This window comes from Pipra filicauda, unplaced genomic scaffold (genome assembly GCF_003945595.2).
Source record: "Pipra filicauda isolate LSUMZ 115617 unplaced genomic scaffold, ASM394559v2 scaffold151_size3305965_pilon, whole genome shotgun sequence".
Lineage (NCBI taxonomy): Eukaryota > Metazoa > Chordata > Aves > Passeriformes > Pipridae > Pipra > Pipra filicauda.
Window position 1 is genome coordinate 1,844,975 of NW_024104007.1, and position 11,981 is coordinate 1,856,955.

The window sequence follows — 11,981 nt, forward strand, 5'->3', positions numbered from 1 at the left end:
CTTCTGTGTAGACTCTAACACTTACTCACACTTCTGACAGACATCCAATTCAGAAATGGGATTTTGTTTCATCCCCTGCACTCAAAGCCATGTTGGCCAAAGGTAGTTTTGGTTGGGTTCTCTCTCCTCCTCTGCCCCTCTTATGTCTCCATGTTCTGACACAACAGCAGACCAAATCCCTTAATAAACACCCCACTTGGAAGTTTTCTGCTACAAACACATCTCTGAAAGCTGACAGCCTTTGGGGCTCACTCAAGTGCAGAGACTTGGAACAGAGTCTACAAGCACTGTTAATAGGCAAGCAGCTTACTTTCACCATTTCACAAACACAACACTCAAACAGAGAACAGGGTCTGACAGAAGAAAAAAAAACCAACTGAAAAACCCGGAAATGTTTTTGGGCCCCAGTACTTTGGGAAAAGACACTGCAGAACTGTGTTACCATCCCACAGAGAACTCTGGTCTTCTGTTCTTTATAAAATACTTCCACTGCAAGCCAGCTTTGATGAAGCTCATCAGCTGTGCACTTACCATTGCAAAGCAACTCAGATTTTCTGTAGCTGTCATTAAAGAAAACAATACCTGCAAAATTGCGAGTCCCGGTCTGAAGCCTGGAAATTTCTCTTTCATCTCAAGAACTTGCTGCTTCAGTCTGTCTCTCACTTGCCTGAAGAGGGGAAGAAAAAAGAAAAAAAAAAGTAGAAGTTAATCAAGGGACTGACTTCTGATACAGTGATAAGTCATGAGTTGAAAAGGTGACAGATGGGCAGACTGGCAAACACATAGTTATGCCTTGAGTACACAAGTCCCAGCAATGTCCAAATAAGATTGATGTCCATAAATGATTAAGACACTTTGGAACCAGGTTCATTCAAACATATTTAAATATTTTTTTTTTAAGTCCACATTGTGCTGCTTCACCCTCCTGTTCATGGTCACATAGGATACAAGGGTAAAAAAAAGTTCAAAAACTGGCATGGAAACCCCATGAATTTCAAACTCCCTTCTCAAAAGGAACTCCTCTTTCCACATATGCTGTACTGAAATTACCTGTCTTCCACAGGCACCAGTTAAGACTGTCACACATACTGTCCTGGTAAAGGATGATGAATCTACAATGGTAAAAATCTGGAAAATAACTAAACAAGCAAGAGGTACTCAAAGATACCCCTCTTTTGCAGCTGGTCAATACTATGCGTTTCTATTTCTTGTCTGCCTGGCCTAACCCAGGCTGGACTGGCTGCAGTGCTACATGCACCTTCCTGCCCCCAGTGTGCTTCTGAGTGAGAAAATGCCCCCAGCCCAAGGGCTTCCAAACAAGACCAAGATTTTGCCATGAAAGCACAAAGGAGAATGGGAGGTGGACAGAAGTGAGGAAAGGTAGCTAAATCGTGGTGCACAACTCAGATTAACTCTTCAGTAAAGGCAAGTTTAAGAATACAGTTAAAACACAACTTTGAAACAGAGTATGAGAGGATTCATTGATTAATTACTCTAGCTCGGATGTAAACTCATAGTTTACTAGGGAATGTTTTAGAGATGAGTACCCATCACTGACAGATTAGCCACAGAAAGCTCAAAAGCCACTCAAAAGTCACCACCTTCCCCCATCCTTGCACTGCTAATTTCTCAACCACTCTCTGGCCCCACATGCATGATCCTTCACCAGGGAAGGTGGAGGGGAAGAGGTCCTGGTGCCAGGCCCAACTTGCTTTTTCAAATCAGAAATTCTGTCAAAAGCCCAGGTGCAGACCAGCACCACCGCTCTGTGTCCTCACCAGAGGCAGTTGGGATTCAGAGAGAACAACTGACCATCTTATGGGCTCATGGCACTGAAAGGAGGCACATGTGGCACATGTAAGAAATACTCAGAAGCAAAAGCCAGGTAAGCAAAACCCCACAGGACATCAGAGGCTTGAGGGGTCTGTCCTCCACATGATCTCCAGCCCATGTTGCACCCGTTATTCTCAGAGATGAGAAGGTGCCACCATCACAATTAACAAATCCACCCTGTGCCAAACACCCTTCCATTTAAAACACAGGTGGTCTCCTCATGCTGCTCTACCCTCAAATGAGTATCACCAGATCTGTTACCTCCCAAGCGGAACCAGATTTCCCAGACTGGAGGATGTGCTGTGGCTGCCAGTTCATTAAAAATGTGAACAGCAAGGGTACAGGGACAGAGTAAGCAGCTGACACCAGCTGGGAGGCTGCGATTCCTGCCACATGGGGAAACTGCAGGATGACAAAAAGCCAGTGAAGCCAACTCTACCCTGCAACTATAAGCTCCAAATCAGAAATGCCAGAGGCAGGAAGACAGGGAAATGGGAGCAGTACACGCTCTGCTGCAACCCAGCAGCACTGATCCCAGGGGGTGGCTGCAGCTGGCCCAGCCAGAAGCAGCCCTAAGGCTGTTCCCAGTCTCATGTCAGGGGGAATCACAGTCTCCAGCTATATCCCAAATCATACATCTCTCCTGCTGCATCCCAAGTCACACAGTCAGAGCTCTGCTGCAACTAAGGAGCAGCTTCAGAGTATTTATAGGTGTCTGGCCAAGTGGTTCAGTGTCTCTTAACAAGTTTCAGCAGAAGAGGCTGTTTTCAGCCTTCGTTAAGAAACAGTAATTCCGAGGCTTCCTTTGGCTATTACCTCAAGATGACTTGACACCAAGACTGGCTGATGATTTCAGAGAATAGTGTCATAGCAAGGCTTGTCCTAGCAATTCTTCGTGCTTAAGTGACAAAAGTTCATCTCCTGGGCAGCAAAATCACCAACTGCCTCTCCTTACAGTCCGGCTGTAAGCCCCTAGTGAAGGCACCTGAGCTGGATCACGAACAGCCTGTAACAACAACAAAACAATCTCGAGGAGCATCAGAAGGCCCCTGCACGTGGTCTGTGAGCTGGAGTTGTGGGCAGCTCTTAGAGGGAACTATTTTTGAGAACAGTCTCTAGTGTTTCAGTAAGGAAAAGGCAGCACTGGTGTGTGCAAACAAAAAGAAATGCAAACAAACATGAAATGTATTACAATTTATGATGCCCTCGTAAGGGACAGCCAGCTGGAAAGGGTCCCAGGTCTAGGTATTACTTTTATTCCAGTCCTCTCAGCTGAAGAGTAACAACCCACCCAATTTCCCCTGCCCTCTGTGAAGCAGGGCTGTGGTGTGGTTTTACCCCCAGGAGCCACATCTATTCACATTGCTGTCATTTTCTGTAATTAGGCACTAGCTCACTTCCCCTTCAAGCTACAGAAGAAAGGTAACACACAAACACAGGAAAGTGGTGCTGTCAGTGCTGATTTGCTTTAGGAGCCTTGAATCAAGAAATCACTTGTTAGACAGCCACCTAGTGTTAGGCACCACTGCTCTCCAGTGACCACAAAAGCCTCAGGGGCAAAGGTTTGAGAGAAAATTCAGGAAAAAATGAAAAAATCCTTGTTTTAATTCTGCAGACTTACAAAAACCTTATAAAATAATCTTTGCAAGACTGTTCAGCAGCTATTTAGAGATACAGTCTGCAGGTCTTCCCAAAGATAAAAGTTCATATTGATAAACCAACACCACTTTTTTACTAGCTATGTGAAAATTCTTTTAAGTCTTCAAACAAAAAATTTGCAATTCTCTGTGGCTGTTTCTCCAAAAGCCTTCACTCTGACTGAGACCCTTCCTGTGCCCATATGCCCTTCCACAAACAAACTCACACAGCAAACAAGAGTCCAGGGTCCACACAGGTCAAGGACAGCACATGGCTCTAAGCATACAATGCAACAGCCAGCTCCAAAGATTAAAGAACTTGTTAGCCTTTCTTTCTCTAGGCTGCAACAGTGACTTGAATTTAAATTCATTAAGTGAATTTCCCAGAACAGCAAAGGACAAACCACACTCCTCCAGCTCTGCTGCAAATGGAGAGAGAAGCACAGCTCCCATGCCAGGCACAAACTCCCCCCCACACCTGTGGGATTATGTACACACATTGCTCATCTGGTGGCACTGTACTGAAGGTGACATCAGGCTGTGCTTCTGTCCCTTCTGTGAGTAATAGGGTCCGGGGTCTATGTGATACTGCCAAACACAGGACCTGGCAAACACCTCCTCAGAGACAGTGATGTTCTAGAAGATGCCTGTCCCCAAAAGAGGAGGGTTAGGCCTTACTGCCTGGATCATAGATTCCCCCAGGGTTTCAGAAACATGCAGCAGAAACGCTCTTGCTGCAGCCCTGCAGAAATGGCTGTATGAAGGTGATGGTCCTCCCCAGGTCCTGCACCATCCTGGTCACAGCTGTTGTCCCTGCAGCCATTCCTCCTTACAGCCTGGAGCACTGCCACTGCTCACCTTCTGTTTCTCCCACGACAAATCAACGCTGTAGCGTGGACAAACAAGCTCTCCCTTCTCCAAGCCACCGTGGCACCATGTCCTAGCACAGGACAACTGCATTACCTTCAAACGCTGTGAAGAGGCTGCAAGCAACCACACCACAAAACACCCCACTGGTACCCTAATGAGGAGTCTCTCCTCATGGGAGTCACAGCTTGGCTGTGTGAATGAAGTGACATTGGGATGGAAAATGCCTTGGGAAAGTCCATCACAGCTGGCAATTCAACAGATGTCTCCAGTTGAGGGAAGACACCACTTAGACAAGAGAGCTGGAACCAGTTCACAAGTCTCCCACCCTTCGGTCTCATGCTCCACCACTGCATGATCCTGGCACACTGTCATTATCTCCTAGGAGAACTGTCTGCTACTTTCTACCACTTCCATGCTCCCAAGGCTTTTAACCACTTTTTTGGTTGTGCCAGCTCAAATATTTTCATGAGCCTTCTTCAGACCAGATAAATACATGAAGGTGTTTTTGCTTTTTTAGATGCTTTTTCATCATGTCTGGAATTTTAATCCAAGGTGGTCTACAAACAAATCTAAACGTGGGTCTGAGTTGCAAAAGCAATCATCTGTAGGGGATGGGAGAGGCAGCAATTGAGTCACTTCTAAATGTGGCTGGCTGCCAACAGAACAACAGAGTTTAACTTTAACATAAAGGTGAGTCTTTAAAACTTAGAAGAGTTTGCCCCAAAGATGAGTAATGATACCATGAACTGTCATGATCAGCTTTCCATGCTGCAACATTAATGACTCTAACCAGGTCTGCTTCCCAAAACGGATACTTCATACAACACCCAACTATCACATGATTTAATTAGAGGAAAACACATGAGAAACAGATAAAGACTCAATCCACCTTTGTGGGGCTGCAGGCATTCCAGACAATACTCTAGGCCCTTCTACAACGCTTTGTCTTCACAAGGAGCGATAGTGAGATTTTATTCGTTCCCCAAAGGAACAAATGTTCTTTCCCTTCCATCCAGCCTGGTGCACAGATCACAGCACTGTGACCCTGTTGTCCACCAGACAGTGTTTTCTCTTACCTTATCACCTCTTCAGAGCAGGGCCCCATTTTGTTTAAATTCTGTGTCTGCACAGCACCAAACACAAGGGGCTCTTGCTCATAATTGGGGCCACCCAGTGACACTGACAGTTCACTTTAATTTAGCACATCCATAGTGTGGCATCCTTCAGTGCAAGCCTGAAACATTCTGGGTAGGATCTGGTAAATGAGATCTCACAGATAGGGGAACTTTTCAGTTCAGAACACATTTACCTGGAGTTTCAATAGGAACTCCAAAAAACTTTTGAGTTCCAGTCTGAAAATGCTGAGGAGTTGTTTACTGCACTGTTACCTCCAGTTATAAGCTGAGCCTGACCATTGCTATATCCAGTTCTTTAAACTCAATGCACTACTTCCCCTATCCCTAGTGGCTGTGAGGGCTGTTAAGTCTTCCCTGTCATCACGACTCATCAGCCACTCTTCTGGACCAGGAATGTTGGTCCGTTCCTGGTGCTATCAACCAATTCAGGCCAAGCTAGAGGTTTCCAAACCTAGGCTCTTTCAGATGGTAAAGAGTGAACACACAGCTCACTGCAGTGGACATGAGCTGTAAAGAAGAGCCACAACCATGTTTTACTCTGAGTATCTATTTCAGACACAGAAACAAAGGTTGGTTTTTTTCAGGGAATACTAGCAATAAAAGGTGTATAACACTGTATTTTTATTACCTTCAACGCTCCATATTCTGCATACTTAAAGCACTGCTTCTCTTCTCCTTACTAATCATTTGTTTACTGTGCTGTTACACAATAACTTGTCTCTTGCAACTCATTTGCCAATAAGGCCAATTTAACTTGTAGCAAAATCTAACGACTAATTACTAAACAGACACTCAGACAAGTAGAGGAAAGCCAGCCTGAGGTAACTAGCCAGCTCAGACTGATGCATAACCCATCCAACATTTAATATCTTTCACAGACTGTTCCAGCACAAGAGTTTGTGTGTACTGAGAGAAGCAGCCTTTGAGAGATGCATTAACATCAACACTAAAATCCTGTACAGAAAACCACATCTTCTGTGTTCTCCTTCCCATCCACAACCTAACCACATTCACTATCCTCACAGGTAATACTCAAAGCCACTGAAAATGTCAATTTTCCTTTGTACCTTTTTTGAGCCTTCCAAGACTTTAGGGTGTGAATTAACTTTATCAAGTTTTCCTTATTTATAGAGGCAAGCAAACTCTCTCAAAGTATTTATTCTCTTTACAAGAATTATAATGCCACTATCTACCCGATTTTTGTTTAAATAGCTGGTGTGACTGTGAATTAGGTATTTCTTTTGTCTGTCTCTGAGGAAGGGGTGCTCAGTGGCTGGAGAAGAAAGTTCACAATAATTATGAGTTGAGATTTGAGACACACACAAAAACACAGAATTATGTAGATGGAGCACTACTTGTTTGATTCACCTAATTTGTCAATATTTGTCTGACTTATAAACAAATATTTTTGCTTGATTAAAGGGTAAAGTAACAAAACCCACCCCCTAAAAGATAGTGACTGAAAAGGTTTTGCAGTTGATGAAAAGTCAGGGACACTGCCTTTCTACAACAGGCAATTCAAGTGAAAATTCTTAGAACAACCATATGCCTGTCGCTTCTGCTGCTGCTGCTGCCAGACTCTTGACCAGGAGATGAACTCTGGATAATGAGAATTCTCTGGACCAGCACTTCTCTAGAGAATCTGGAAGAAAGGTACAGGTGTCTGCAGGGCAGATAGCCCAATTCCTCAAGCCTCCTTCAAATATTCCACTAGGAAAAGGCAGAACTAGGCAAGGTCCACTCCTGTGGGGTAAGACGTTTTTGCTACACTGGACATAAATACAGCAGAAATAAAGGAACTGAAGGACAGCTGCCATTATTTTTTTCATTTTGTGGTGCCTTCAGGTCAAGATTTGATGACTCTGGAAGACAGACTTGAGCCAAACACCTTAGAGATGTGCTGGAAGCTAAGCAAACCTTTCTCCTATATGTGCCTGTTAAAAGCTCATGCCTCTTCTCAGGTATTTGCACATCATGAACGTCCCCATCTCTGAAAACTGCTTGTTTATAGCTGCTACTATAATACAGAAAACAAACAGCTATAAAAAATGCACCAATTTAAATAAATTTAAATTTAAATAAAGTAAGTAATGCAACATGCACAGCCAAGGAAGCTAAAAGTTTTAATGTGAAAGCTCAAAACACATTCATTGTACCCAAACTAGCATCTTTCTGGTTTCTAGTCACTTATAAACAGCAATAATGTGTAGCTTGAAAGGACCCACTGCATTTCAGGGTCACTTTCTAAGCCAGAAAAGAAACCTCCAACAGGCAAATCACTCCCACCAGCAGCGTGCACAGGCATTGCAGTGTGCTGGCTTCAACACTGCCAAAAGGATCAGGTGGAATGAAGCACATAAGGCTGAGAGACTGCAATACACAGCTGGCGCTGGCCCAAAAATTACCAGGTAAAAAATACGCAGGCAGACTTTCATCATGGATATTCAGATTCCAGGCACATTAGGCCTACTTTTCAGAACTGCTCCACTGTTGGTTAGATGTAGCTGTGTTGTCCAGAGCAATCTAAGGGCAGGACTAACAGCTTTTCTGAGACTACTTCATGCCATTTCAAACTCACCCTTTCTGTCTGAATTCCCTGATTATAGACAGGAGGTACCCAATGAACCTACCTAACCAAACTCTGTTTGCACAGAATGTAATGGAAACATTACACTGCATTTTCCTAGGGTTAGGGAAACTTATTTGGCTTTCTTATCAGATGTGCCTGTAGAGCGACAGCAGGAAAACCAAACAAACTAGAAGACACAACACAGGCTCACCTATACTCAGGGCTTACCAGTTAAGTAAATGCTGAAAAGTACAAGGAAGCTTTTTCCTTTAAGGTCTCCCAAAACTTTCAAATAGCTTTGGCAGGACACCGGTGAACGTTCAGCTTTGTATTATCCCACACATGGATTAACTTATTCTGTTTTTAAGAGGAATGATCAACGCCTGTACCGTATGAACAGAGACCATACCTAAAGCACATGTTGCCAACTCCTGCATCCCAAACAGCCCTGCTTACACACAGAGAGGCTGTAGGTCAGCCGGCGGCTTCACACCTGCCTGGGTACTCATCATCTCATCTCATCTCATCTCATCTCATCTCATCTCAATCTCATCAGCACAGCGATGCTGAGCGGTCACCACCTGCTCTGTGGGGCTGGTGCTGCCAAAGGGACCCCAGCAGACTCACCGCCGGCTTCTGGGGAGGAGGGGGCACTGACAGCACTTTACATTCTCCCGAAGACCTTTAACACTGTACTGCACCTCACAACTCCCAGTTTCCAGCCAGGAAGAAGCGAGCTTTGACCGCAACGCAGTTAAAAAGCTTCAGGGTGCCTCCGAACCTGATTCGCCCCCACAGAGCCAGAGCAAAGGCCCCCACAGCCCCAGCAGAGCAGGGGCGCTCCTCAGCTCCCCAACCACACCGGCTCCTTCCCGAAGGGCAAAACGCCCGCGGCTCCCAGAGCTTCCCGCCCGAGGGAACCCGGCCCAGCGCGGCGGGCAGGGCGGGCGGCCGGCCCCGGGTACGTACGCGGAGACAATCTTTCCGCTGAGGATCTCGGCGGGGGCCATGGCGGAGGAGGGCGGGGAAGCAGCAGCCGAGCGCGGCGAGGCTCCCTGAGCGACTGCGGGACGCGCGGCCCCCGCGGCCGCCCCACTCCCGCCCCACGTGGCCCTGAACTTTCGGCGGGCCCCGGCCCCGCCGCGCAAGCGCTGCCCCCGCCCCGCCCCGGCAGCGCTGGGGGCGGCCCGGGGCTCCCTCACAGGGGTGGCGGGGCCGTGTCTCCTCCCGCCGCCGCGCAGGGCAGCGGGGCTGAGACCGGCGGGGAAATGGCCGCCAAAACGGACTCCTGAGCGCCTCCGGGCGCCGCTCCCGGCCTCTCCTGGTCCCGGCTCTGCGGAGGGCGAAGGCTGCCCCGGAGGGAGTTGGGGCTGAGGGGTGCGCGGGGCTGGGCCCTGCACAGCGACTGCATAAACGTATCTTTAAGAAAATCCCGAGTCAGTATAAGAAGAATCTGTGGTACTCATAACAGGTTATGCTAAGACTAGAAGCTAATAGCTGAATCATAGAATCACAGAATGATTTGGGTTGGAAGGGACCTTAGAGATCATCTAGTTCCAACCCCCCTGCCATTAGCAGGGACACTTTCCACTAGGCAGGTTGCTCAAAGCCCCATCCAGCCTGACCTTGAACACTTCCAGGGATGGGGCATCCACAGCTTCTCTGGGCAATCTGTGCCAGTGCCTCACCACGCTCACAGGATCACAGGATCACAGGATCTGCTGATCTGAAGGAACCTATCAGGATCATCAAGTCCAGCTCTTAGCCTTGCACAGGACCACCCCAAGAGTCACACCGTGTGCCCAAGAGAATTGTCCAAACAGTTCTTGTGCTCTGTCAGGCTTGGAGCTGTGACCACTTCCCAGGGGAGCCTGTTCCAGTGCCCATCCACCCTCCGGGTGAAGAACTCCTTTCTCATATCCAACCTAAACCTCCCCTGACACAACTTCAAGTGATTCCCTCAGGTCCTTTCTCTGGGCACCACAGAGCAGGGCTCAGTTTCTACCCCCTCCCTCTTCCCCTCACGAGGAAGTTGTAACTGCAATGGGATCTCCCCTCAGTCTCCTCCAGGCTGAACAGACCAAGTGCCCTCAGCCACTCCTCGTACAGCTTCCCCTCAAGGCCCTTCACCATCTTTATTGCCCTCCTTTGGACACTTTCCAAAGTAAAGAATTTCTTCCTAATACCTAATTATCAAGTAAAGAATTTCTTCCTAATATCTAATCTAAATCTACCCTCTTTTACTTTGAAGCCATTCACCCTTGTCCTATCACTACACGCCCTTGCAAAACATCTCTCATTCTTATTTGCATAATAATAAGTAGTCCTTATTTTTCAGGATTACAACACATTTGTCCAACATAGAGTCACCAAAACAGTGGTTAGCCAAAAAGGGGGCAATGATTCAGGCTTAGATTGTGGCCTGAAGTTCATAGGAGCTGTCAAGAGTAAGAAACAGGTTCCTAACATTGGCCTGCAAGGGATGTATTTGCAGTAACTAATCCCATTAGAACTGGTGAAGGTGCAGCTTCCAGTCAGATCCCTGCAGTTGTCCATGGGTACTGTTATTTGTATAACCAAGGCTTTTCTTTACTCTGCAGGCGAGTGCAGATGTTCTAGGACCTTGCTTAGAGAGTCGGTGGTTTTTCTCACACATATGGCAAATAAATGATTAGGGTCCAGCCAGAGGTGGAGATGGAAAAAGCAGTTAAATGTCACTGAAGCAGGCTTGCCCAGGCAAGATAACTCTGAGACCCAGAGAACTGTTAAGGAACTCATCAGTGTTCCTTGCTAATGTTTAGCACATGGTTAGAGAGCAGGTCCATGACTCAAGAAACTGGTGATAAAAAGTTCAGGGGCTGAGAACTGGCAAATTGGAATCAATGCCGGGCTGGCCCTACAGCATTAGGTTGTTGTAGGGGAGTAGTAGCACATTCCTCCAGTAAAGCAGTGCTCTTACTGTTTTGGGACCTAGCAACATCTGACACGTGTTGGCAGTACAGCAAAGAAATGGAGTAACCTCACTGCAAATGAATAAGCTGTGGAGAATCAGGGCTGGATGCTAAAACAGCAGTGTTCCTGCTGAGAGTTTGAGGCTTAAAAGGCCTGTGTGAAATGCTTTCCTGTAGAATGCACAGGTTAGGAAAAATTAAGTACCTGTTCCCAAGAGTTTGCTGAGAAAGCATTCAATCCCACTACTCCATAATGTAATTGATTCAAAAAGGAATTTGGGGAACTGTCAGATTTTGAGAAGGCAGAAGCACAGGCCTCGCAGCTTCCACCTAGGGCACAAAACTGTGAGGATGGAAATATAAGGGCCCTTCTGTCTCAGAAGCTTTAAGGTTGCTTTTCCAATATTCTAGGAGGAGAATATAAACCATACATAGTTCAAAAGTTCTCTCAGAATAAGGCTTTTCTTCTTTTTGTTTCCTTTTATAGCGTAACAAGTGACATATTTTCTACTTTTTTCTGATTTCTTTCCTATTGAGGGTAGAGATTGTTACCTTGAGTGATTAGACTACCTTAAGTTAACAACATGTTGTAATTGTAGGGTTAAAGGTCAGAAATTTCTCTTTAAAAGTGACTTGACAAAGAGTAGAAACATTGTGGTTTAGGACTTTTATATGCTAAATAGAAAAACATGGGAATAAATAGAAAAGTCTAGAAAGAAATTCTTTTCCTCTTTCATTATGTATTCCCTGTATTTCCTGGAATGCTTCAACAGGCACTTGCAGTATTATACAGTCAAAACTGAAATACGCAATTAACAGAGAGAAGGGATTTTTCTGGGCTGCTTAAAATTCTGTGCCTTATTTGTTTCTTCTGGTGCCTTTATCTGAGGCCTGAATGAACTCTTGGAGGGGGAAACGACCCTGTGTTTAAAAAAAAAATGTGAAAGATGAACCCTTTCAGTTAAGAACAGGAAAAGCTCCCAAA

At 45.9% G+C, this 11,981-nt stretch overlaps 1 protein-coding gene across 2 annotated transcripts in view; it reads right to left on the reverse strand.

The window, feature by feature from the left end:
- Positions 1–9,168, reverse strand: part of MTHFD1 (methylenetetrahydrofolate dehydrogenase, cyclohydrolase and formyltetrahydrofolate synthetase 1) — a 41,966-nt gene extending 32,798 nt beyond the window's left edge. The window contains exons 1-2 of one of the 2 annotated variants that reach the window (XM_027716636.2): positions 9,015–9,168; positions 583–667 (exon numbers count right to left, since the gene is read on the reverse strand). In XM_027716636.2, coding sequence (XP_027572437.2) covers positions 583–667; positions 9,015–9,055 — 126 coding nt within the window. In that variant the 5' untranslated portion in view covers positions 9,056–9,168. Of the gene's footprint in view, positions 1–582; positions 668–2,649; positions 2,857–9,014 lie in introns of those variants that run through there. The other variant, XM_027716635.2, reaches the window with a different exon arrangement.
- Between the last annotated feature and the right edge of the window lie 2,813 nt (positions 9,169–11,981).